At 59.1% G+C, this 26,119-nt stretch overlaps 2 protein-coding genes across 3 annotated transcripts; one reads left to right on the top strand and one right to left on the bottom strand.

The window, feature by feature from the left end:
- On the top strand, positions 1-5,017 carry LOC108634506 (diacylglycerol kinase theta-like). Its single transcript, XM_018044352.1, has 5 exons — positions 1-286; positions 388-534; positions 768-879; positions 3,422-3,574; positions 3,795-5,017. Exons 1-5 carry the CDS (start codon positions 195-197, stop codon positions 3,894-3,896), a joined length of 606 nt encoding a protein of 201 aa, XP_017899841.1. The 5' UTR covers positions 1-194; the 3' UTR covers positions 3,897-5,017.
- On the bottom strand, positions 4,378-26,051 carry TMEM175 (transmembrane protein 175). Of its 2 annotated transcripts, XR_001917640.1 has the most exons (12): positions 25,712-26,051; positions 12,737-12,897; positions 12,585-12,623; positions 11,076-11,173; positions 9,891-9,942; positions 9,734-9,769; positions 9,155-9,238; positions 8,722-8,886; positions 7,242-7,320; positions 6,967-7,102; positions 5,019-5,983; positions 4,446-4,903 (listed from the first exon to the last, which is right to left on the bottom strand). XR_001917640.1 is itself a non-coding variant. In XM_018044351.1 (11 exons), the coding sequence occupies exons 2-11, from the start codon at positions 12,887-12,889 to the stop codon at positions 5,311-5,313; spliced, it is 1,515 nt and encodes a 504-aa protein (XP_017899840.1). In that variant the 5' UTR covers positions 12,890-12,897; positions 25,712-26,051; the 3' UTR covers positions 4,378-5,310. The 2 variants fall into 2 exon arrangements, 1 of the variants encoding a protein (XP_017899840.1); XM_018044351.1 differs by having other exon boundaries at positions 4,378-5,983.
- Between the last annotated feature and the right edge of the window lie 68 nt (positions 26,052-26,119).

Below are 26,119 nucleotides of genomic sequence, written 5' to 3' on the forward strand. Positions count from 1 at the left end.
CGGGTGAGGGTGTGGTGCCCTGTGGGTGGCAGTCTGTCCTCATCCAGGCCACTCCCCAGCGTTGCTCTGAGTACTGTTCCCAGGCGGATGGGCAGCTGAGAGCAGGGCCACGGGTGCTGGGCTCGCAGGAAGCAGGGAGCCCCTGGGGGTCGACAGGGTCCAAGGGAGTCGCGTCCTGCCCTCAGATCGTGCAGATGAGTAACTACTGTGGGATTGGCATCGACGCAGAGCTGAGCCTGGACTTCCACCAGGCGCGGGAGGAGGAGCCCGGCAAGTTCACTAGCAGGTCAGGGCGCAAGGGCGGCGCAGTGCTGCCCGGAACTTCCTGGGGGCTCACCAGCCGTGACCAGGGGCGGGGGCCCCTCGTGACGCCGAGTCCCCTGCCAGGCTGCACAACAAGGGCGTGTACGTGCGGGTCGGCCTGCAGAAGATCAGCCACTCGCGCAGCCTGCACAGGGCCCTGCGGCTGCAGGTGGAGCAGCAGGAGGTGGAGCTGCCCAGCATCGAGGGGCTCATCTTCATCAACATCCCCAGGTGCCCCCACCGCCCCCGCCCCCCTGTCCTGCCTGCCCCGTGCACGGGGCTCCAGTCCCCCCGCCGCCCCCGCCCCCCGTCCTGCCTGCCCCCGTGCGTGGGGCTCCAGTCCCTACCCTCCTGCCCAGTCTCCTTCGGGCCTGCATGCCCCCCACACACAGGGCTCCTGGGCTCTGGACCCTGCCCTCCTGTCCAGCCTCCCTCTGACCTCTGTGCCCCTCCCCCTCATGCAGCTGGGGCTCAGGGGCCGACCTGTGGGGCTCTGACAGCGACTCGAGGTTCGAGAAGCCGCGCATGGATGACGGGCTGCTGGAGGTGGTGGGGGTGACGGGCGTTGTGCACATGGTGAGCGTGGGACCAGGAGACAGGGCCTGGGTGTGCACGCGGGGACCGTGGGGCTGGAGACTGGGGCCCGGGGTGTGCACGCGGGGAGCGTGGGGGCTGGAGACCGGGGCCCGGGGTGTGCACGCGGGGAGCCTGGGGGCTGGAGACCGGGGCCTGGGGTGTGCACGCGGGGAGCGTGGGGGCTGGAGACCAGGGCCTGGGATGTGCACGCGGGGAGCCTGGGGGCTGGAGACCGGGGCCCGGGGTGTGCATGTGAGGAGTGTGGGGGCTGGAGACCGGGGCCGGGGTGTGCGCACGGAGAGCGTGGGGGTGGAGACCGGGGCCGGGGTGTGCACGCGGGGAGCGTGGGGGTGGAGACCGGGGCCCGGGGTGTGCGCACGGGGAGCGTGGGACCGGGAGACAGGGCCCTGGGTGTGCACGCGGGGACCGTGGGGCTGGAGACTGGGGCCCGGGGTGTGCATGTGAGGAGTGTGGGGGCTGGAGACAGGGGCCCGGGGTGTGCACGCGGGGACCGTGGGGCTGGAGACCGGGGCCCGGGGTGTGCACGCGGGGACCGTGGGGCTGGAGACCGGGGCCCGGGGTGTGCACGCGGGGAGCGTGGGGGCTGGAGACCGGGGCCCGGGGTGTGCGCACGGGGAGCGTGGGGGTGGAGACAGGGGCCCGGGGTGTGCACGCGGGGAGCCTGGGGGCTGGAGACCGGGGCCCGGGGTGTGCACACGGGGAGCGTGGGACCGGGAGACAGGGCCCTGGGTGTGCACGCGGGGACCGTGGGGCTGGAGACTGGGGCCTGGGGTGTGCACGCAGGGAGCATGGAGGCTGGAGACCAGGGCCTGGGATGTGCACGCGGGGAGCGTGGGGGCTGGAGACCGGGGCCCGGGGTGTGCATGTGAGGAGTGTGGGGGCTGGAGACCGGGGCCTGGCGTGTGCACGCGGGGAGCGTGGGGGTGGAGACCGGGGCCCGGGGTGTGCCCACGGGGAGCGTGGGGGTGGAGACCGGGGCCGGGGTGTGCGCACGGAGAGCGTGGGACCGGGAGACAGGGCCCTGGGTGTGCACATGGGGAGCGTGGGTGCTGGAGACCAGGGCCCGGGATGTGCACGCGGGGAGCCTGGGGGCTGGAGACCGGGGCCTGGCGTGTGCACGCGGCGAGCGTGGGGGTGGAGACCGGGGCCCGGGGTGTGCCCACGGGGAGCGTGGGGGTGGAGACCGGGGCCCCGGGTGTGCGCACGGGGAGCGTGGGGGCTGGAGACCGGGGCCCGGGGTGTGCGCACGGGGAGCGTGGGGGTGGAGACAGGGGCCCGGGGTGTGCGCACGGGGAGCGTGGGGGTGGAGACAGGGGCCCGGGGTATGCACGCGGGGAGCCTGGGGGCTGGAGACCGGGGCCCGGGGTGTGCACATGGGGAGCGTGGGACCGGGAGACAGGGCCCTGGGTGTGCACGCGGGGACCGTGGGGCTGGAGACTGGGGCCTGGGGTGTGCACGCGGGGAGCATGGAGGCTGGAGACCAGGGCCTGGGATGTGCACGCGGGGAGCGTGGGGGCTGGAGACCGGGGCCCGGGGTGTGCATGTGAGGAGTGTGGGGGCTGGAGACCGGGGCCTGGCGTGTGCACGCGGGGAGCGTGGGGGTGGAGACCGGGGCCGGGGTGTGCGCACGGAGAGCGTGGGACCGGGAGACAGGGCCCTGGGTGTGCACATGGGGAGCGTGGGTGCTGGAGACCAGGGCCCGGGATGTGCACGCGGGGAGCCTGGGGGCTGGAGACCGGGGCCTGGCGTGTGCACGCGGCGAGCGTGGGGGTGGAGACCGGGGCCCGGGGTGTGCCCACGGGGAGCGTGGGGGTGGAGACCGGGGCCCCGGGTGTGCGCACGGGGAGCGTGGGGGCTGGAGACCGGGGCCCGGGGTGTGCGCACGGGGAGCGTGGGGGTGGAGACCGGGGCCGGGGTGTGCGCACGGGGAGCGTGGGGGTGGAGACAGGGGCCCGGGGTGTGCGCACGGGGAGCGTGGGGGTGGAGACAGGGGCCCGGGTTGTGCGCACGGGGAGCGTGGGGGCTGGAGACCGGGGCCCGGGGTGTGCACGCGGGGAGCGTGGGGGCTGGAGACCGGGGCCCGGGGTGTGCACGCGGAGAGCGTGGGGGCTGGAGACCGGGGCCCGGGGTGTGCACGCGGGGAGCGTGGGGGCTGGAGACGGGCCCGGGGTGTGCACGTGGGGAGCGTGGGGGCTGGAGACCGGTGCCGGGGTGTGCGCGTGGGGAGCGTGGGGGCTGGAGACCAGGGCCTGGGATGTGCCCACGGGGAGTGTGGGGGTGGAGACCGGGGCCCTGGGTGTGCGCACAGGGACCGTGGGGGTGGAGACCGGGGCCCGGGGTGTGCGGGGCCTGGGGTGTGCACACGGGGAGCGTGGGTGCTGGGAGACCGGGGCCCGGGGTGTGCCCATGGGGAGCGTGGGGGTGGAGACAGGAGCCCGGGGGGTGCACACGGGGAGCGTGGGGGTGGAGAGCAGACCCTCAGTGCTGCCCGCGCCTGCTGAGCCTGGCCCCCCTTCCCCAGGGCCAGGTCCAGAGCGGGCTGCGCTCGGGCATCCGCATTGCCCAGGGGTCCTACTTCCGTGTTACCCTCCTCAAGGCCACGCCCGTGCAGGTGGACGGTGAACCCTGGGTCCAGGCTCCCGGGCACCTGATCATCTCGGCTGCGGGCCCTAAGGTACATCAGAGTGGGTTGGGAAGCGGGCTTGTGACTGGTGGGCAGTCCAGCCATGGCTGGTTCTTCTCTGACCCTGAGAGGTCACAGGGCCGGATAAGGCGGCCAGCCCTTAGCCACCACTCCGTCCCCTTCCATGAAACTGGCTGAGACAGGGGTGGCGGCTCTGGGCCCTGTGGCCAGGTAGCCTGAGTTGTGCCCGCCCCTGCGTGCCCTGGGACAGGTCCACATGCTCAGGAAGACGAAGCAGAAGCCCAGGAAGGCAGGGCCGCCCAAGGACGCACGAGCAGATGGGGCTCCAGCCCCCGAGGGGGACCCCAAGTAGTGGTGCGTCCTGGAGCAGCGGTCAGCGGCGGACAGATGTGCCCACAGCCGTGGCCTCTGGCCTCCCTGTCTCTTCCCCATGCCACGTGGAGACTGCTGGGTGGGTGGTGAGGGGCTCCCTAGGGCCCAGGTCGCTGTCCTGGAGGACACGCACCCCTCTGGAGCCCCTCTGCCACCTCTGGGCCCCTGAGCTGGGCAGCACCAGGCCTCAGCAGTGCCCTGAGACACTCCTGCAGGGCAGCTGGCTCTCTGTGCCTTGGGGGTGCCCAGCGCAGTCCCAGGACACCCCAGCCACTGGCTTCCCAGGCCACGCAGTGCCTGGCTGGCTCATTCTGGAGCTCTGTGGGGACCCTGGCGTGACTGGGCTGGGAGAGGCAGGCCCCGAGGAAGCTGGGTGGGCCTGGCCCCCCGGGAGGTGTGTGGTGCCCGGAAGGCAACAGGAGCTGGCCCGGCCGGGACCCCCGAGGAAGTGAGGCAAGCGTGCGGCGGGAGAGGTTTAATCGGCTGGGGAAAGCGCTTCGCCCCGACGTGTCAGCAGTCAGCACGCGGGTTCCGTGTCCACCGAGCAGACTCATCTCTATGCTTCTCCGCGTGGGGACGGGGGACGCAGATGGGCTGCGGGGGGGTCACTCAGAGCCCCGGAGTCCAGCCGGCCCAGAGCCCTGTCTCGGCCCTGGAGGAGCCGGGCCCAGCTGCCTGGGGACCCCGAGGCTGGGAAGAGGGGTCCGGAGGCCCCTCTGCCTTGGCGCTGGCTCTGCCAGGCCCGCACCCTGGGTGGCGGCCTCACCCTGAGACTGGCCTCGATCTCAGACACAGCCCTGCCCAGCCCTGTGCCCGCCAAGCTCGTGCCAAAGCTACCCAGACACGGGCACCACGAGGGCCGCAGGCCTCCAGTGCCCGGTGTGCGTCCCTCGGGCCTGCGCTCCTGGGGGTGGAGTCAGCTTCTGCTTTGCAGCTGCACCGGTTGATGGGAACTGTCTGTCACTGTGGTTCGGGTGGACGAGCGCCCTGCGTGTAAGCGAGTCTGAGTCTGTGTGAGCTCTGCACCCCTCCCTCGTGTGTGACCTACCCCCTGAAGGTGACCGTAATTTATATCTTGGACAAATAGAGTCTGGGCACCCACCCTGCTGCTGTCCGTCTCCTGCGTCGCTGTGCCCGGGGCGAGTTGTGGAGGGTGGGGGGTGCTCTGGCAGCCTGCTGGGGCCTCTGCACTGGGGTGTAGACTGAGTCCAGGGAGGGGCTGGGCCTCCGCCTCCTGCCAGCCCTCTGCGGCTCATCGCTGCTGGCTCGAGCGGACAACGGGCACAAGCAACACAGTGAAGCTGCCTTGAGACTCTTCTCTGCAAAGTGGAAGTAATCTGAGGCAGAACAGGAATCTTCACGAGGCCCTCGAGGTGGGGCGGGGTGGGGCGGCGCTAGCAGGGGGCAGGGAGCAGCAGGGACTGGGCCTCGTCCGCGGCCCCCGGCGCCGGGCGCGCGCGCGCAGGCCCCAGCAGGCCCCGCAGGGCCCGCAGGCCGGCCAGCGCCAGGCGCACCAGGAGCCGCAGCAGCAGGAAGGCGAAGGGCACCGCGATCTGCATGGCGTGGAAGATGGCCGTGCTGAAGCTGCTCAGCACGCAGGTGCAGGCGAAGGCCAGCAAGCTGGCGCAGGGGTACAGGGCGAGCTTGGCGAACATGAACGCGTGCTCGCGGCCCCCGAAGCGTGCCGAGGGCTGCAGCGTCTCCCCCTCCCGCAGCAGGGCCGTGGTCCAGATGGCGAACTGAAAGATGCTGGCCAGGAAGATGATGGCGCAGCTGACGCGCACGCTCTCCAGCTCGTCCCGGGGCTGCTGCGCGAAGGCTGACGTCTGCTGGTAGGCCAGGGGCAGGCCGCCCACGAAGGCCAGCGAGAGTGTGTTGAGCAGCCCCATGGGCCGCGTGGCCCTGCGGATGTGCAGGAACAGCGAGTGGTGGGCGAACCAGAGCAGGCCCACCGTGGCGAAGGAGCCGAAGTAGGCCAGGAAGTGCGGCCCGGACTCGCCCAGCGCGGCCACCAGGCTGCCCTGGAACTTCTCCTTCACGTCCTTGGCATCCGGGACGTTGTCCTCGCTGAGGGGAGAGAGACACCAATCTGCAGGGGCCCCGCCTCTGGCATCCGGTCAGCGCGGCCGCCCCCGCACACTCGAGCTTCAGATGAGTGAGCAGCACGTGCGGAGCTTTGGCGGTTCTCTGTTGACACGCGCGGTGCCGTTCACCTGAAGTTCAAGTTCAGCTGCAGCCTCTGCTGTCTAGGCTGACCGCAGCCCCTCTGGCGTGCATGGGTGGTGCTGGGAGGCCTGCACCCCCCTGCAGGGACCCTTCCATGGGGCGTGGCCCCGCAGGCCTTCGAGGCTTTGCCCGGGCCGAACTTGACTGTAAGAAGAGTCTCAGGCACATGGGGGAGGTCGTGGACGACAGCCACAGCCTGAACAAACCTGGCAGCCGCATGCACGCTGGCGGGTGGGGGCAGGAGACAGCCTGGGGGCTCCCGGGGACCCCCGCCTGGGTCCTCGGGCTGTGCCTCTTGGGGGAGAAAGGAACCCTGACGCATGGGGCGCCCAGCCACAGCTGCCCCTCACTGCCACCCAGCAGGGACGAGGCAGGCAGGGCTCTGGCTCAGGGCAGAGCCTCAGTCTGGGCCTCAGAGATTTGTGCCCATGGACATTTGCTCCTAATTTTTTAAAATTCACAAGTTACAGTAAGAAAAAGCTACTCAGAGAAGCTTAGGAGCATCAAGACTTTACATGATCAGATACAAAATGCAAAATCAGAGTTTCGATGTTAACAAAATATGAATGTACAGAAATATGGCCAAGGAACAAAAGGCTTTGGAAAGGATGGAAGATTTGGAAAAGGAGTAACTTAGAAACGAAGATACAACAACTGAGGCTGGAACTCTGACCAACGCAGAGGCTGCCTGGCCAAGCGGCAGAGCGGGCGCGGGAAGCTGGGGCCACGCAGCCGCCGCCCACCGCCCACAGCTCCGGGGGGAGCCAGCCCTGTCTGGGGCCCGCGGGTGGGAGTCCCTTGGGAGGGGGGCCAACGGCTCTCACCAGATGTCCAGGATGAGCAGAGTAGCCACAATGGCGTAGACCCCGTCACTGAAGGCCTCCACTCGCTCCTTGCTGAGCGGCTGGTGCAGGTCGAAGGTGAAGACCTCCACGCTGTGAGCCGGGGGCTCTCTGGGGCCTGTGGCGGGCCGGGGAGGGGTGGCCGAGCCCTCAGCGCTTTGGGCCAGTGGGGGGCCCTGCAGGGACGCCCGGCCCATGCTCTGTGGGCCCTGGCGGCAGCCCCGAAGTACCCCGGGACAGTCCCACCAGGCACCTACCCACAAGCTGGGCCCTGCACCAGCCGGCGGCCTTGCTCACGTAGGGCAGGAAGATGACCGTGGCCATCAGCAGGTATGACTGTGCGGAGAGAGCGCTTCAGGGGGTGCTGAGGCCCGGGGGAGCACAACTATGGCAGGGTCAGGGTGTGTGTGTGCGTGAAACAGCAGGCTGAGCGGAACCTGAGCTGGGTGGGGCTGCCCAGGACCGAGGGGTGTGAGCCCATGGGAGGAGCAGGCCCCCGACCTGAGCGTCAGCACTGATGGAGACAAGCCAGATGGAGGTGGGGACAGTGGGCCAGGGAAGTGACTGTGCTGGGAACTGGAAGGTGGGCCCAGGACAGCATCCTGGATCCGGGGGTTGGGGGGTGCAGTGAGCACACCTGGGAGCATGGCCAAGGGCTCCCGGGGAGCTGTGGGGGCGCTGGGCAGGGGGCTCTCCCAGGTGACGGGCAGGCGCCTCAGGCAAGCCGGTGAGGGGTTGAGGGGCCAGACCCCGGCTGCGGGAAGGTGGGACATGGGGGAGGGGCTACCTGGGTCCCAGCCCAGTGCCTGCCCCCCCGCTGCCACCACTCAAGGGTCCAGTCACCTCCCTGCCCAGAATCCTCACGGCACTCACAGCGCCCACCCAGGGGGCTCGGCTCTGCCTGCTCCTTGCCCAGGCTGCTCACTCCACACCAGCCAGGCCCTCTGTCCTCCACGCAACAACCTCCACGGCCTGCGCCCGGCCAGAGCCGGGGGGCTGACCCACCCACAGCGCGGGTGCTGCAACCCCAGGCCTGCCCTCTGTGCTTCACCCCTGCTGGCCTGCCCTGTCGGGGAGCGCCCACCTGAAGGCCACGGTCAGGGTCACTGCGCCTGGTCCCGAAGGTCCCCAAGGGCCCTGACCAGCAGGAGCGGGGTCCACCGGGAGGTGCAGCCCCCACACGGTGAGAGGACACGTCATCTCCCCCGCCCCACCCGTGGCCTGAGCTGGGGGACCCTGGACCCCGGACCGCAGCCCCAGCCCCCAGCTCCATCCTCCAGGGTGTGGGCCTGCAGCCCTTGCCGTTCTGTTTATTTTAAATTTGGAATTCTCTTGAAACATTTACTAGATGTTTAAAATGCACTCCTCCACACTTCTTGTGGTGCTTTGGGTTTCAGGGCTTACTCTGCTTCACCTGCGCACAGGTAAAGGCAGGAGCTGCCGAGTCGCCGCTGGTGGGCTTATCTTCCCGCCCGCGTGAGCAAAGCGTCTCCAGCTGCAGCTCAGCCAGGACAGAACCAGGCGCAGCCGCGCCTGCGGCCGCCGTCTCCCAGCACTCTGAGGGGCAAGCCCACCCTGCCTGCAGCTCCCTTTCCTCCACTCTGTCCTTCCTGGCTCAGGAAGGTCTTTCCCTACTTCCTGTCTCAGTGGGTCACGGCCCCACACACGTGCAGAGGGCCACACATCCCAGGCCCGCTGGTTTGCACTGTGGTGGCTCTGGGCAGGCGCTGGACTCACCGCGGGGTAGAAGAAGAGGGAGAAGCCAGCGGCGGCCAGGCAGAGTGCGGGGCCCCGCACGACAATGCCCAGGATGTGCTGCCGGTAGAGGCCGCGGTGGGCAGAGTGCTCGATCTGGGGGCTCAGGAGGTGCGGGAAGTGGAAGGCGTAGAGCACGATCAGCGCCTGCGGGAGACGCTGCAGGCTACAGGGGGGCCTCACGCGGGCGCCACGGCAGTGCTGGGGTGAGGGGGCGGGACCCTCGCGCCGCTCGGGGGGGCGTGGGGCCTCAGCCCCCTCTCATTCTCTGTCCACATCAGGATGGGGGCCCGGGCCCCAAGCGGGTGCCCGGGGCAGGCGCGCCCTTGCAGGCACGGTCTGCAGAGGCTCCTCAGCGGGGCCCAAGCCCACACCGCAGCTGTGCCCTGAGACGCAGGAAGGCGCGGCACCCTACCTGCACGGCCCCGATGGCGGTCACACACACGCAGAACAGGAAGATGCCCAGAGGCACCTCGGGGAAGGCCACCATCAAGGAAAACTGTAGCCAGAAAACCCACAACGTCAGGGCCCCCTCGAGGCCGCTGGGCCAAGCCCGGGCCGCTGCGGAGCCGTCCGGGGAGGGAGCGTCTCTGCCACGGGAGCCCTTGGGCCAAAGTGTGAAGCCTTTAAAGCTGAAGGTTTTCAGGCTCGTAAAGGCTCTCCAGACCCCAGCCCGCTGGGATGCACTGCCCTCAGAGCACGGCCCTCCCTCCGAATCCAGGAGCTGCTGGGTGAGCAGAGGCTGGGTCACTGGCGGGGATGGCCCAGCTCAGCCGGGAGGCGGGGGTCTCCGGGGGCCGGGCAGGCATCTCCCCACCCCCAGCCCCACCCGCGCCCCGTGACAGGAACCAGCAGGCTCCTGGAGACCTCTGCACCCACGTGGTCCAGGCCGACTGCCGAGGGGTCTGAGAGCTTTGAGGAGGGCGTGTTCTGGGGTCAGTGGAGGGCGGGTGCGCCTGGGGTGGACCTGGGGCCGGAAGCCCCGGGGACTCACTGTGAACGGCAGGAAGGTGATGGTCATCATGCAGGCCTGGGAGGGAGGGGGCGCGGCTGAGGGCGGCTGGGGGGCCAGCCCTGCACACCCAGGGCGAGCCACCAGCCCTGGCTCCTGGCGGTGGAGCTCCAGCCCAGGAACCAAAGGAGAGACTCACCAGGTTGAGCAGGGCCAGCGTGTCGTCTATTTTCCCAACAATTTGGAACAACCTGAACAATTCAAGGAAAAGAATACAAGTCACTGTGAATAAATGTGGCTCTGACGGCATGAGATACAGACTCTCATGACGGCTTCACACTGAGGTGGGGAGGTGTGGGCGGAAGACTCCCAGGCAGGGAGCGGGCAGAGCGCCCAGGCCGCAGCCTGTCTCAGCCTCCACGTTCTCCCCGCTCGGAGCCCCGAGGACGCGGCCTGCTCTCCCCAGGGAGGTCTCTGCCAGGGCCAGGGCCGAGGGCGCCCGAGGGCCTGGGTGCTTCTCTCAGTCAGAGGCCTAGGCCGCAGCCCCTGCAGCAGAGAGTGGGGGCGCTGCTGAACCCCCAGACAGGCCGCTGCTGGGCTGACCGGCGCCGGCCGTGCCTGCGGCCTGCGCAGCTTCCGGCAGGACTGGGCTGGGCAGCCCCCGGGCCGCCTCACTTTCTGTGAACAAGCAGGCAGGAGGGATCCCTCAAAGCCTCAAAAGGGGGTCACCTGTGCCCACCAGAGACGCCCACTCTGCTGGAGACACGTGTGTGCGGGACGGCGTTGTGAGACACTCGCAACCTTGCAGGCTCCTTGCCTTCCTGCACCCCCAGCACCCCGGCGGGGGCTTCTCCAGCCCGGGGGCCTCCTGGCCGCCCTGCCCATGGGAGCTCGCCACCACAGCTCCGGGCCCCGGTTCCCATGGGGTCTGGGGGCCTCCTGGACCCCCCGCCTGTGGGGCTTGTCACCACAGCTCTGGGATCCTGCTCCCCTGGGGTCTGGGGGCCTCCTGGACCCTCCGCCTGTGGGGCCCATCACCACAGCTCCGGGCCCCGGTTCCCCTGGGGTCTGGGGGCCTCCTGGACCCCCCCGCCTGAGGGTCTCATCACCAGAGCTCCGGGCCCCGGTTCCCCTGGGGTCCTGAGGATGCTTTTCCTCAGTGCCGTGCCCAGCACCCCGTCATCATCCAGGCCTGGGGCGTGCTGCTGTGGCCACGTGCCTGTGAAAGCATCGGTGTGGGAGAGGCCTCTGGGGGGAGCCGGGAGGGGCGGCCGTCCACCCAAGCACACCCACCACCAGCCTGACCTTGGGCCAGGCGAAGCCATGCCCGCTGGGCGCACACCCTGCCGGCTGCCTCCCGAGCACAGGCCCCGGCCTGCTGTACCTCGTGTGGGCCGCCCAGGCCACAGTCACGATGAGGAAGGTCATCAGGTACACAGCAATCCTGGTGGCGAGGAGCCTCTGGACACTCTTGTCAAACTCCTGCAATAGAAGTGCCTCCCATTGACCCCATTCACCTGGGACAGGGCCCAGCCCCAGGACACACCCAGGCTTAGCTTCGTCCAAGCTGGCCCTGGGGCCCCTCCTGACATGCAGCCCCGTGGAATGTCTGCTCTGGAGGCAGAAAGGCCTCAGGCCTCTCCCAGGACCTCGGCAGGGTGGCCACGGGCCTGGCAGCCAGAGAGAGACACGGCATTGCCAGGTGAGTGGTCCTGAGGCTGCGTGAGGCCGGGCGCGAGGCTGTGTGACTGCAGGCCGGGCAGCACGGGAGAGGGCTCATACGTCACCGTCATCGGAAACTCCAGATGCAAACCAACACCTCGCCCTGTCTGCGGGTCCTCTGAGCCCATGTGAGCAGCCCCGGTTTCCGGATCCCCGGGTCCTGTGGTCTCAATGAGCCTTGGCGCCGGCTGCCAGCCACACGGCGCCCGCCCCAGCCCACGGTACCCGCCCTAAAGGAGTGTCCCAGCCACAGTCTGGCTCAGAGCCCTTCCGGGCCGGTCGGCACGCAGACTGGGGACTTCTCCACGGCGGTCAGCGGCGAGGCGCTCCAGGCCCACGGGTCCCCGTCACCTTCAGCATCTCCCGCAAACACCTGCCTCCCTGTCCTGAAAGCGGAGGCACTGGAGTCCCCGGAAGGTTCTGGAGCGGCAGGAGCGCCCACGCCCCGAGGCACGTGGCTTTCCTGAGCGCAGCCCGCGGGCCCCCGTGGGGAGGCGGCTCCCTGGAGCAGAGAAGGCCACACGGCCCTTTGCCAAGGTCATCAGGCTCGACCCACATCTCGGTCTCGTTCAAACCCCGTGAGAAGCAACGACACCACCTCCCTGAGAAGATTCCCAGCAGCGTCCAGGCTGGAGCCAGACCGCAGCTGCACGCTGGCCCTGCCCAGACCGGCGCCAGGGTGGCCACGTGGGGCTGAGTGTGGGCTGGGCACGCACACGCCCAGGGACTCACCCCCTCCTGGGAAGGGCTGGCCTTGGAGGGGCTGGCCGTGTCGCTGCCTCACTTACCCGGTGGAGATGCTCCAGGCTGCCTAGCAATGGGAACGTGGCCTTACCTGCTTCCCTCTCCTCCCTGCTCACACGCCGGCCCCTCCGCTCCCCAGCACCTGCTTGGTGGGCCGCCCCAGGGGCCACGGCACAGAGCGGGGGAGTGTGCGTGCCAGCCGCCAGGCGCCCCTGCCCTTCTCAGGTCTCCTCAGGGCTCAGCCCGAGGGCACCACCTTCATTCACAAGCCAGGACGGGGCTGGCAGGTTCTGGGGGAGAGGTGGCAGACAACCTGGCCCCAGCCCCCCAGCCAGGTGCCCCCAGCCAGGAGCCCGGCCTTGAGCCCATGGGCTGAGCCTCCCGGGCCCCCGCCTGCATGCCCACACTGCAGACGGTTCCCAAGTACCTGCTCCGGGGAGATCTCTGTGTGGGTCACGGGCAGGATCTGCAACAGACACAGCGTGGACCCAGGGACGCTCCCTGGGCACCGACCACTCCCTGGGTCGGGCCGGCCCGGCCGCCCCTCCCGCCCCTCAGCGGCCCGGGGCCCCCACGGACCATCACGGTGGCGATGATGGACAGCAGCGCGTCGCTGAAGCTGAGCATGCGGTGCGAGTGCTGGGTCCCGTCGGCCGCGTCCTCGTCTGGCGAGCCCACGGAGGCGTCTGCCTGCCCCTCGAGGGTCGGCTCCGGGGTCTGGGGCCCGGACATGGCGGGGCCTGAAAGAAGCACGGGTCTGAGCCGGCGCCGTGTTCCTGGGGCAGGTGCCTCAGACGGGTCCGCTGAGTCTCCTTCACAGGAAACTGCCAAACCACTGACGGGGTTTGCACGCCCACCGCAGCGAGCGAGCCGCAGCTGCTCCCCTCAGGGTCTGGAGGCTCTTTACTAACGTGGCGGCTTTTCAGTCTTAGCTGTGCTGACAGACGTGCCTGCCACTGGGGCCCAGCCTGTGCTCCACGGGGGCCAGCTGGGTGCTCTCCCGGGCCTACTTTTCGCCCGCGCGCCTTTTGTGGTAAGGGCCTGCTAGAATCGTCAGCTCCCTTGCTTGGGGGCTATTTGTGCTGTGTCGAATTTTGACAATTCTTCCCACACTGTGGTTAGCGGTCCGTTGTTAGGCGTGTGATCTGCAGGCATTTTCTCCAAATCTGTGACTTGCCTCTCCTTCTCTCACCAATCTCCAGGAGGATGTAGGTTCCTTTTTTGAAATATTTATTTATCCGACTGCCTTGGGTCTTCATTGCATCATCCAAAACCAGGGACTGAGCCTGGGTCGCCTGCACTGCAAGGGGGGTTCCCACCCATCAGGGAAGAATGTGCGCTCTAAATTTCGATGAACCCTAACTGACCGCTTTCTCTTTTGTGGATTATTCTTTTGGTGTCATATCTAATAATGCTTTGCTGAACCCAAGATCACAAAGATTTTCTGTTTTCTTCCAGAAGCTTTAAAGTTTGAGGTCTCACTTTTGGCCTCTGATCACTTTTGCGTTTTTATCTAACATGCAAGGCACGGTCACGATCCCCTTTCCTGCAGACGGATGTCTCGTTAGGCCAACACTTCATGTTTAAAAGTCTGTCCCTGCTCCACGGAACTGCCTGTGCGGGCACCTAGGGCAAACACTGACAGACACATTCATGGGGTGTCTCTGGGAGCCCCCGTCCTGCCGAGGATGAGGCGCCTGTCCTTTGCGGCACCACACTGCCTTCGTGCCAGCCTCACGTCGGTCCTGGTGTCCGCTCAAGTCCTCCAGCTTTGTTCTTTTCCAGACCATTTGGATGATTCTCGCTCTTTGCCTCTCCCTCATGGTCTCCAGCTTGTCGGGGCCCCATTTCTCGTTCCTACAGGCAGGAAAATGGGCTACAGCACCCCTCACTGCCTGGCCCACAACTGGAGCTGGCCTGGGGTCAAAGCCAGAGGAGGAGGAGGAGGACTGGAAAACACTGAAGCCTCAGACGGGCATCACTCTTCAAGTTCCAACCCCCTTTTCAGCCTGTTGCCTTTTGTGCACGTCTTCTTCTAATATTTTGTCCAGAGCTTTCACCTGTGATCAGCGGGAGGGGCGGGCACTCACCGAACCCTTTCACTTCACAAAAGGGAGGCAGATGGAGCGGGGAAGGTGGGAGGGAAGGCGTCTGACAAACAGGGCGGGAGGCAGTGCGCTCCTTTAGGGCCAGCTCTGGGGACAGACGCCCGTTACATGGCTTCCTGAACTTTTGCATGTTTGTTTTCAATTAAATTTTATTCAAAAAAATCAGTGAAGATCAAATATAGACACAGACATTCTCAACAAAATGTTAACAAATGTAATTCTGTAACATATAGAAAGAATTATATATCATGCCAAGTGGGATTCATTCCAGGCATGTAAGGTTGGTTTAAAATAAAAAAATCAATTACTGTAACACACCATATCAATAGAAAAAAGACAAAACCATTATCTTAATAAATGCAGAAAAAGCATTTGACAAAGCACAAGCTGGAATCAAGATTGCCAGGAGAAATATCAATCACCTCAGATATGCAGATGAGACCACCCTTATGGCAGAAAGTGAAGAGGAGCTAAAAAACCTCTTGATGAAAGTGAAAGAGGAGAGTGAAAAAGTTGGCCTAAAGCTCAACATTCAGAAAACTAAGATCATGGCATCTGGTCCCATCACTTCATGGGAAATAGATGGGGAAACAGTGGAAACAGTGACAGACTTTATTTTTTGGGCTCCAAAATCACTGCAGATGGTGACTGCAGCCATGAAATTAAAAGACGCTTACTCCTTGGAAGAAAAGTTATGACCAACCTAGATAGCATATTCAAAAGCAGAGACATTACTTTGCCGACTAAGGTCCGTCTAGTCAAGGCTATGGTTTTTCCTGTGGTCATGTATGGATGTGAGAGTTGGACTGTGAAGAAGCCTGAGAGCCAAAGAATTGATGCTTTTGAACTGTGGTGTTGGAGAAGACTCTTGAGAGTCCCTTGGACTGCAAGGAGATCCAACCAGTCCATTCTGAAGGAGATCAGCCCTGGGATTTCTTTGGAAGGAATGATGCTAAAGCTGAAACTCCAGTACTTTGGCCACCTCATGCGAAGAGTTGACTCACTGGAAAAGACTCTGATGCTGGGAGGGATTGGGGGCAGGAGGAGAAGGGGACGACCCAGGATGAGATGGCTGGATGGCATCACGGACTCCATGGACGTGAGTCTGAGTGAACTCCGGGAGTTGGTGATGGACAGGGAGGCCTGGCGTGCTGCGATTCATGGGGTCGCAAAGAGTCGGACACGACTGAGCGACTGAACTGAAATGAACTGAATGCTTCTTCATGATAAAAACTATTTGACAAAATAGGAATGTAAGGAAACTTCATCAACTGATAAAGGGCAAACGTTATACTCAATGGTGAAAACCCTGAGAAACGGTCCTGTCTCAGACCACTGGGGAGACAAAGGCCTCTGCTGCCGATGTTGTGCTGGGACTTCCAGACACGGCAGCTGAGCAAGGAGAACGAGCTAGAAGGCACACAGAAGCTGTCTCTCTCTGCAGACGATGCGATGCTGTAGAAAGAGAACCCTAAGGAACCCACACAAGGAAGCTGTTGGAGTAAATGAGTCCAGCAAGGCTGCAGGAAACAAGAGCAATGCATAGAACAGCTGCGTTTCTACTCACTGGCAATGACCAACCCTACAGTCCACTTCAGAAAGCAATTACATTCATAATAGTGAAAAATACTCAGGAATAAATGTCTAAAAATGAATATAAAACATGGTTGAGACTAAAGAAGGCCCCAATAAATGGAAGGCATCCTCTGTCCATGGGTTAGAGAACTGAACGTTGTTAAGATGGCAGCACTTCCCAAATTTACCTACAGATTCAACGCAACCCTCTCAAAATTCCATCTGCCTTCTACGTAGAAATTTACAGTTCAGTACAGTCGTTCAGTCGTGTCCGACTTTGCAACCCCATGAATCGCAGCACGCCAGGCCTCCCTGTCCATCACCATCTCCTGGAGTTCACCCAAACTCATGTCCATTGAGTCTGTGACGCCATCCAGCCATCTCATCCTCTGTCGTCCCCTTCTCCTCCTGCCCCCAACCCCTCCCAGCATCAGGGTCTTTTCCAATGAGTCAGCTCTTCGCATCAGGTGGCCAAAGTACTGGAGTTTCAGCTTTAGCATCAGTCCTTACAAAGAACACCAAGGACTGATCTCCTTTAGAATGGACTGGTTGGATCTCCCTGCAGTCCAAGGGACTCTCAAGAGTCTTCTCCAACATCACAGTTCAAAAGCATGAATTCTTCGGCGCTCAGCCTTCTTCACAGTCCAACTCTCACAACCAAACATGACCAGTGGAAAAACCATAGCCTTGACTAGACAGACCTTTGTTGGCAAAGTAATGTCTCTGCTTTTGAATATACTATCTAGGTTGGTCATAACTTTCCCTCCAAGGAGTAAGCGTCTTTTAATTTCATGGCTGCAATCACCATCTGCAGTGATTTTGAAGCCCCCAAAAATAAAGTCTGACACTGTTTCCACTGTTTCCCCATCTATTTCCCATGAAGTGATGGGACCAGATGCCATGATCTTTGTTTTCTGAATGTTGAGCTTTAAGCCAACTTTTTCACTCTCCTCTTTCACTTTCATCAAGAGGTTTTTTAGCTCCTCTTCACTTTCTGCCATAAGGGTGGTCTCATCTGCATATCTGAGGTGATTGATATTTCTCCTGGCAATCTTGATTCCAGCTTGTTTCTTCCAGTCCAGCGTTTCTCATGATATACTCTTCATAGAAGTTGAATAAGCAGGTGACAATATATAGCCTTGACGTACTCCTTTTCCTATTTGGAACCAGTCTGTTGTTTCATGTTCAGTTCTAACTGTTGCTTCCTGACCTGCATGTAGGTTTCTCAAGAAGCAGGTCAGGTGGTTTGGTATTCCCATCTCTCTCAGAATTTTCCAGTTTATTGTGATCCACACAGTCAAAGGCTTTGGCATAGTCAATAAAGCAGAAAGAGATGTTTTTCTGGAACTCTCTTGCTTTTTCAATGATGCAGTGGATGTTGGCAATTTGATCTGTGGTTCCTCTGCCTTTTCTAAAACCAGCTTGAACACCACAAAGTTCACGGTTCACGTATTGCTGAAGCGTGGCTTGGAGAATTTTGAGCATTACTTTACTAGCGTGTGAGATGAGTGCGATTGTGCGGTAGTTTGAGCATTCTTTGGCATTGCCTTTCTTTGGGACTGGAATGAACACTGACCTTTTCCAGTCCTGTGGCCACTGCTGAGTTTTCCAAATTTGCTGGCATATTGAGTGCAGCACTTTCACAGCATCATCTTCCAGGATTTGAAATAGCTCAGCTGGGATTCCATCACCTCCACTAGCTTTGTTCGTAGTGATGCTGACTAGAAATTTACAAGCTGACCCTAAAATTCATAGGGAAATGTAAGGAATCTTTGGGTATGCAAGGAGCAGCGAAAACAATCTTGAGAAGAACACCACTGAGGACTCACACTTCTCAGTTTCAGAACTCAGTGCGAAGCTGTGGTGACCAAGTCAGTGTATCACCGGCATAAAGACAGAGACACAGACCGATGCACGAGAACTCAGAGTTCAGAGGCCAACCATTATGTTCACACTCCACTGACTTGCAGTAAGTGTGTCAAGGCCATTCAGTGGGGGAAAGAGCAGTCTTTTAAACAAATATCGCTGAGACAACTGGATATCCACACACAAAAGAATGAATTTGGGCATTACCTCATGCCACATACAAAGGTTAACTAAAAGTGGATCGAATAGGCCTAAATGTAAGAGCTAAGACACCGGAGAAAATCTGCATGGCCTCACATTCTGCAAAGAAGTCTGCAGTGTAGCACCAAAAGCAGAAGCAACAGCAAAAATAATGGAAGTCCATCAGAATTGCGGCTTTGGTGTTTAAAGGCCACTATTAAGAAAAAGACAACCCACAGAATGGGAGAAAATATTTGCATATTATGTATCTGGTAAGAGTCTAGCATCCAAAATACAAATGGAACTCTTAAAACTTGGCAGTAAAAAGACAGCGCAATTCAAAAAACAGGCAAAGGATGTGAGAAGACACCTCTCCAAAGAAGATATTCCACTGGCCAATAAACACATCGAAAGATGCTCAGCATCATTTGGTTGTATGGGGAAAAGCAAATCAAAACCACAAGACATTCACCCCCCAGGACGGCTATCACACAGATGAATGAAGGACAGCAGCGACTTTTAGTGAGAACTTGGAGAAAACAGAACCTTAGGGCACTGCTGGAGTGAAGCGAAGTCGCTCAGCTGTGCCCGACTCTCTGCGACCCCACAGACTGCAGCCTGCCAGGCTCCTCTGTCCATGGGATTCTCCAGGCAAGAGGACTGGAGTGGATGGCCATTTCCTTCTCCAGGGAATCTTCCCAACCCAGGGCTCGAACCCGGATCTCCCGCATTGTGGACAGAGGCTTTACCTTCTGAGCCACCGGGAATATAAACAGTAGGGCTGCTGTGGAAAACTGCACAGAGGTCTCTCAAAGTTTCAAACAGAGAATTAATGTTGTTGCCGTTCATTCACCAGGTCGTGTCTGACTCTGCAGCCTGTGGACTACAGCACGCCAGGCTCCTGTTCCTCACTAATTCCCCGAGTCTGTTCAAGCTCACGCCCACTGAGTCGGTGGTGCCCTCCAACCGTCTCCTCCTCTGTTGCCCCTGCCTCTTCTTGCCCTCGATCTCTCCCAGCATCAGGGTCTTTTCCAGTGAACTGGTTCTTTGCATCAGGTGGCCAGAGTATTGGAGCTTCAGCTTCAGTCCTTCCAATGAACATTTAGGGCTGATTTCCTTTAGGATTGACTGGTTGGATCTCCTTGCTGTCCAAGGAACTCTCAAGAGTCTTCACCAGCACCACAGTTCGAAAGCATCAATTTTTCAGCACTCGGCCTTCTTCATGTCCAACTCTCACATCCATACACGACTACTGGAAAAACCATAGCTTTGACTATATGGACCTTTGTTGGTAAAGTGATGTCTCTGCTTTTTTTTTTTTTTTAATACTTACAATGTCTATTTACTATCATGCCAGGCTCCTCTGCCCCTGGGGTTTCTCAGACAGGAATACTGGAGGGAGTTGTCTGCTTTTTAATATGCCGTCTACATCTGCCATGGCAGGTGGCTCAGACAGCGAAGCACCTGCCTGCAGTGCAGGAGACCCAGGTCCGATCCCTGGGTCGGGAAGATCCTCTGGAGGAGGCAATGGCGCCCCACTCCAGTACTCTTGCCTGGAAAATCCCATGGACAGAGGAGCGTGGTAGGCTACAGCCCACGGGGTCACAAAGAGTCGGACACGACTGAGCGACTTCACTTTCCTTCCCTTTCTTCCAAGGAGCGAACAACTTTTGCTTTCGTGGCTGCAGTCACCATCTGCAATGATGTTGGAGCCCAAGAACATAAAACCTGCCCGTTTCCACTTTTCCGCCCTCTCTCTGCCATGAAGCGATGGGACTAGATGTCAGGGGAACCAATACAGGGTGCCGCAATCCCACTCCCTCAGACTGGGAGGTGCACCTGAAGTGAGCCAGGACTAAGTCACGAAGAGCGCCTCTGCTCCTCCGTGAGTGCGGACACTACTGTGAAGATTGGGCAGGGCTCGCGTGCTCTTCTGTATACACATTGTGTTCCATATACAAGTGCATTATCAGGTATCTTCTCCCAGCGTGGGCTGTCCTTTCATTCTCTCTCTCATACACGTGTGTGTGTGTGTGTGTACATGTACAGATACGTATATATTTAGAGCTTCCCAGGCGGCTCAGTGGTGAAGGATCCATCTGTGAGTGCAGGAGACACCAGAGATTCAGCTTCTGTCCCTGCATGAGGAAGATCCCCCGGGGAAGTAGATGGCAGCCTCCTGCAGTATTCCTGCCTGGGAAATCCACGGACAGAGGAGCCTGGCAGGCTACAGCCACAGGGTCAGAGTCGGACACAACGGAGCACGGACGCACATATGTATTCAGGCCGACCGCCTGCTTTGCAAAGCAGTTTTGAGTCTGCAGAATAACTGAAGGGAGCGTGCAGAGAGCTCTCAGTCACCAGCCCCCTCCCTACTCTGCCGTCACTAGCCCTGACATTAGCGTGGCCCAGACGATGGGCAACGTGGAACCATCACTGCACGGTAGCTTTAAGGGTGTCGGCACGTGCACGCCTGTGTTCACTGTCTCAGTGTCACACGAAAGGGCTTCACAGTCCTCAGAGCCCCCTGCGCTGCCTCTGTCCGTCCCTCCCCACCCGAAACCCTGGCGGCCGCCGGTGCTCTCGCGGGTCTCTGGGCTTGCCTTTCCTAGAACATCGTGGAACTGAAATCCAGCAGTGCGTGGCGCTTCAGAGTGGCTCCCTTCCCTGGGTGCCGTGCTTCTGAGGGACCCTGTGTCTCTTCTGCGGCTCCTGGCTCCTTTTCATCCCTGTGTAGCTGCTTTATCCGCGCGCCAGTGCGGCCACTCACCTGCCGAAGCACGCCTGCAGCGCGCGCTGTCAGGTCCCCAGGTTTGGTGACGTCCTGTTTATCTGCTCCTGCTCTTCACTCCTGTTGCTTATCTACTTCTTCACGGCTTGTTCTTTGGTGTCATATTAGAAACTCTCACGAGTGGCTTTCTAGAAGTTTTATGGGTTTTTTTTTCTTGTATATGATGCAAGGTATGGATTGTCTTTTTTTAAACATATGGATATCCAATTTTTCCAGCATCATTTGTTGAAAAGACTATCCTTTCTCCAATTAATCACCTTTATTCAAAATCAACTGACCATACTTATACTTGTGGGCCCACTGATCACTTATGTATCTTTACAGCAACACCACACTATTTAGATTACTGTACTTTTATAAGAGGAGAAGGCGATGGCAGCCCACTCCAGTGCTCTTGCCTGGAGAATCCCATGGACGGAGCCTGGTGGGCTGCAGTCCATGGGGTCGCTGAGGGTCGGACACGACTGAGCGACTTCACTTTCACGCATTGGAGAAGGCGATGGCAGCCCACTCCAGTGCTCTTGCCTGGAGAATCCCATGGACGGAGCCTGGTGGGCTGCAGTCCATGGGGTTGCACAGAGTCGGACATGACTGAGTGACTTCACTTTCACGTTTCACTTTCATGCACTGGAGAAGGAAATGGCAGCCCACTCCAGTGCTCTTGCCTGGAGAATCCCAGGGACAGGGAGCCTGGTGGGCTGCCGTCTGCAGGGTCGCACGCGACTGGAGCGACAGCGGCGCTTCCGTAAGGACTGAAGCTACACGGCGTGAGCCATGAAGTCTGTCCTCGTCTGAACTCGCTGTGGCTGCTCTAGCTCCCCTGCTGCTCCAAACGGACTTTAAAGCCGCGTGTCAATTAGAAACGCGTGACGGGGTTTCCATGGGATGACGCTGAATGTGCAGACTGATTTGATGTCCTAACAATGCTGTACTTTCTAAACTAATGAACGCTGGGTAACTTTCCACTTATTAAGGGTCTTCAGAGCAAAGTTGCCTAGTTTTCAGTTATAAATCTTGCATATCTATTACAGATTATCTTCAAAATTTAGTATCTGTTGACACTATTGTAAACCGTGTTTTTTCTAATTTCAACTGTCAATAGTTGTTGCTATTTGGAAATAGAACTTTTAAAATTTGTTTATTAACCTTATATTCTAGAACTCTGCTAAAACCATTAGTTCTAGTAGCTCTTTTTGTAGTTTCCACAGATTTTTTCTCACCTAGAGCAGTGATTCTCAACTGAGGGCAATTTCCCCTTTAAGGGATGTTTCCAATGCCTGGAGATGCTTTTGGTTGTGACAAGTGGTATGTTACTGGTATCAGGGGGCTGAGATAGAGGTGCTGCCAAAGGCCCTATGGTTCACTGGAAACATCACTCCTCCACCCTGGTAAGGAGCTATCTGGCCCACAATGTCCATGGCCAAGGTGAGGGAAGTCTGGCGTGGGCAATCACGCCATCTTCAAATAAGCCGTCTTGCTTGTTCCTTCCCGACCTGGAGGCTGAAATCTCTTGCCTTGTCACACTGGCTAGAACTCCTAGTATAATGCTGAATGCTTGTTCCTGATCTTGAAGGGAAATTCAGTCTTTCATCATTCCGTTTTGTCAGCTATAGGCATTTCATAGATGTCCTTATCATGCTGAAAAACCTTCATTTTATTCCTAGCTTGTCGACAGTAGTTTTCTTTTTAATCAGGAATGGATGCTGAACTTTGTCAAATGCTTTTTCTTTAAAAAGATGTGTTTTGGCCACACGGCATGTGGGATTGAACCTGCACCCCTGCAGTGACAGTGTGGAGCCGTGGCCGCGGCGTCGCCAGGCAAGTGCCGTCAGGTGCTCTTCCCACGTCTTGTGTTAGTGGCTTAGTCGTGTCCGGCTCTTCAAACCCCGTGGACTGTAGCCCGTCAGGCTCCTCTGTCCGTGGAATTATCCAGGCAAGAATGCTGGAGTGGGTTGCCATTTCCTTCTCCAGGGGAATCTTCCTGACCCAGGGATCAAACCAGGGTCTCCTGCACTGCAGAGATTCCTTACCATCATAGCTAGAAAGAAGTCCCTGCATCTTGAGAGGACCCATTTGGTTTCCTTTCTCACTGTAATGCCGTGAATTGCACTGACCCATCTTTGAACACTAAGCCAGCTTTACCCTCCTGCGATGAGCTCCACTTGGTCGGCGCTGCATCACCCTCTTTATATAGCATTGCATTGTTTGCTAAAAAATGTTTTACGAGAGTTTTTATTTCTGTTATGAGAATACTAGTCTGCGATTCTCTTTTGTTGTGACGTCTGTGTCAGATTCTGGCATTAGAATAATGCTATCCTCACAGAATGAGCTGGCAAACCTTTCCTTCAGTTTAAAGAACCCCTAGAGAATTGGTAATATTCCTTCTTTAGTTTGTTGGAATTCCCAGGAAAGTCATCTAGGTATGGAGTTTTCTTTGAGGAAAAGTTTTTAACTATAAATTCAATGCTTTAATAGTTATAGGGATATACTGATTTTCTATTTCTTCTGGAGTGAGTTTTAGCAGTGTCTTCCAAGGAATTTGTTCCCTTAGTGCAAGTGATTGAATTTATTGGCAGAGAGTTGCTCATGTTCTCTGACTACCCTTTTAGCAATGACATCATCACCTTCAGTCATGATACTGTTAGTCTCTTTTTCCCCTTGTTCAACCTGGCAGAAATTACTCATTTTATTTATCATCTCAAAGAATCAGCTTTTGGTTTCATTGATTTTTCTCTATTGTCTTTTATTTATTTCTGCTCTGATACTTATCATTTCCCTTTTTGTACTTAAAGAGTTTCATTCGCTCTTATTTTTCTAGTTTATTAAGATGAGTGATTTGAGACAACTTTTGAAATGCTGCATTTTCATTTTTTTCATTCAGTGTAAAATTTTAATTTCCCCTTTAATCTATGGGTAATGTACAAGTCAATAGGTTTTAAAATATTTGGATGATTTTCCAGATATATGCTATTAATTTCTAGCTTATTCCATAGTAGTTAGGGAACATATTTGCCCACAACATGAAACATCTGGGTAAATGTTGCTTACATAGTTGATAATGTGCGTCCTATAAAAGCTATTAGATCCAGTTGGTTGATGGTATCACTCAACTCTGCCACGTCCTTGGTCAATTTCTGGGTGTTTGTTCTGTCATTACATGAGAAAGTGGTACTGAGATTTCCAACTACAGCTGTGGGTTTGTCTGCTTCTCCTTGCAGAAGTATCAGTTTTTGCTTCATGCATTTTGAAGTTTTATTATCAGAGACAGAACTGTATAGGATTGTTACATCTTCTGATGCATTTACCCATCCATCATTATCAAACCTTTCTGACTTCTGATTGGTCTTTGTTATGAAACCTACTAGAGGGACAGGTTTGGTGACAAAGCCTGCACGCAGCCTTCGGCGTGCACATGTGAGGCGAGCCGCCTCAGAACGCAGGGCCACGAGTCCAGGAGGGATGTGGTCCAGAGACACAGAACTGGATTAAGATGGTGCTACTGCAGCTCCTCAAGCAGGATCAGTATCAACAGTGCCCCAGCAAAACGAAATACAAAGCCTGAATAAACTCCCGACCCCAGGGGAGTCACACTGTCTAGAAATCTGCGCCTGGCTGCAGCTCACACCCGCACGACCCACACCCTCTGAGCGCAAGTGCACCCTGGGCAGCATCGCGCGCTCCGGTGTTATTCACCAGGTCTCCCACAGAAGCTGCCTCAGATCTTTTTCGCACTGTTTCGATCTTGCCTCCCTTCTCAGTTTCAGTAGATGTTTCCTCTCCTTATTCACAGTAAGAAGGGACGTCATTAGAGAATCCCTCACTTTAATTCCAACAAACGTATAAAGTTACTACACCTTCCTCCATTTACGAGGAGAAGCGATTTCCCAAAGCAAATGCTTCCCTATGCTCTGGATGTCATCCCCTCCCACCTTCTTCGGGACCCCTGTGCACCTGCCCTGCCCCTGCTTGCCGGCTAGAGGCTGCCCCAGTCCCCACCATCACTCCAGCTTCGCTCTCCACACCAAGGCACTGAGTTACCTCCGCTTACCCTCTCTCCTTTCTACACTCCTCCCCTTAGGTTAAAGGGAGCTTTCCAATGAAACAATGTTATTCTTGGCAAGGTCACCAAAGATCTCATTGTTGCTAAGTTCAACTTGCAACTTTCACTCTTTTCCCTACTTTTAAAGGGGTATGCTGCTGCTGCTGCTGCTGCTAAGTCGCTTCAGTCGTGTCTGACTCTGTGCGACCCCATAGATGGCAGCCCACCAGGCTCCCCCGTCCCTGGGATTCTCCAGGCAAGAACACTGGAGTGGGTTGCCATTTCCTTCTCCAATGCATGAAAGTCATGTCCGACTCTTAGGGACCCCGTGGACTGTGGCCTACCAGGCTCCTCCGTAAATGGGATTTTCCAGGCAAGAGTGCTGGAGTGGGGGGCCATTGTGTGCCACTTCTAATTACCCTCCCTGTCTTCCCCCCATCTCCCTGCGGCCCTGGGACCCAAGGCTCTTAGTTTTATTCCTGCTTCCTTGGCTGTTCCTCCCCTCTGAGGACTGCGTCCTCTTTCTAATCACCGTGTCCCCTCAGGGCTCTCTTCAACTGCCACCTATATGCTAGGGACACCCAAACACAGCCTGACTCCTTCCTGAGCCCCCAACCCTTGTATTCCACGTAGCAGACGAACACTGGCTGGAGAAGCCGTGCGACTTGTGTGGGCTTCGAGCTGTCTCACTAACTGTGTCCAGCAGACCCCGGCCAGCTAGCCGTGTAATGCCGCTGCGGAGCACGTTTTGTCACCTCGAAGGCGGGGGTGGGGTGGGAGTTCTCTGAGATGCTCCAGGGTCACTCAGGCGAACACTTATAAAGCCCTGTACAAACTAACCTGCTTTATTACAAGGATAACACACGCTAGCCTGTCTGGAGAGAGATCCCTGTGAAGCTCCGGGCGGGTGACGATGCTGTCTGGGGATCCGGCTCCAGGGCCCCGCGCCGGGACCGGGAAGCGGCCCAGGGGCCAGGCGAGCGGTGCTGTCTTACCTGCGGGGGGAGCTCTAGGTGGTGGGTGACACCCGGGAGTCTGGGTCCAGTGCCGCCAGATCTGACTTTTTTCTACAGAAGCTACCAATCTTGGTTTCTGAAATTGAGCTTTTCAGTTCTTTAGTGGGAACCAACTCAAAAAGATGGACATTGCCAGCGCCCTGGCGCTCCGCGCACACAGCCCGCTGCTCCCGCCGCGCACCCAGGCCCCGGGAGCGCCAGCTTCCGCGGAAACGGCCACGCGGGGACGGTTGGGCGCCAGGCCGGGGGCGAGACCTCCGAGGGTCGTCCGCCGCAGCCAGCAGGCGCGCGACCCGGAAGTCCGGCCGAGGCCCGCAGGCGCGTGACCCGGAAGTCCGCTGAGGCCGCGGCGCCGCGCATGCGCGGCCCCGGCGCGGCGGAAGTGCG

This window comes from Capra hircus, unplaced genomic scaffold, assembly GCF_001704415.2.
Source record: "Capra hircus breed San Clemente unplaced genomic scaffold, ASM170441v1, whole genome shotgun sequence".
Classification (NCBI taxonomy): domain Eukaryota; kingdom Metazoa; phylum Chordata; class Mammalia; order Artiodactyla; family Bovidae; genus Capra; species Capra hircus.

What these genes read in the sequence shown, in the direction of transcription:
- LOC108634506 (XM_018044352.1), top strand. Translation starts at nt 195, where the DNA reads ATGAGTAACTACTGTGGGATTGGCATCGACGCAGAGCTGAGCCTGGAC. An exon ending in ATCTTCATCAACATCCCCAG is followed by an intron (nt 535 to 767) that starts GTGCCCCCACCG and finishes CCCCTCATGCAG; the next exon opens with CTGGGGCTCAGGGGCCGACC. An exon ending in TGACGGGCGTTGTGCACATG is followed by an intron (nt 880 to 3,421) that starts GTGAGCGTGGGA and finishes CCCCTTCCCCAG; the next exon opens with GGCCAGGTCCAGAGCGGGCT.
- TMEM175 (XM_018044351.1), bottom strand. Translation starts at nt 12,889, where the DNA reads ATGTCCGGGCCCCAGACCCCGGAGCCGACCCTCGAGGGGCAGGCAGAC. An exon ending in CAGAGATCTCCCCGGAGCAG is followed by an intron (nt 11,174 to 12,584) that starts GTACTTGGGAAC and finishes CTTCTATTGCAG; the next exon opens with GAGTTTGACAAGAGTGTCCA. An exon ending in GCCTGGGCGGCCCACACGAG is followed by an intron (nt 9,943 to 11,075) that starts GTACAGCAGGCC and finishes TGAATTGTTCAG; the next exon opens with GTTGTTCCAAATTGTTGGGA.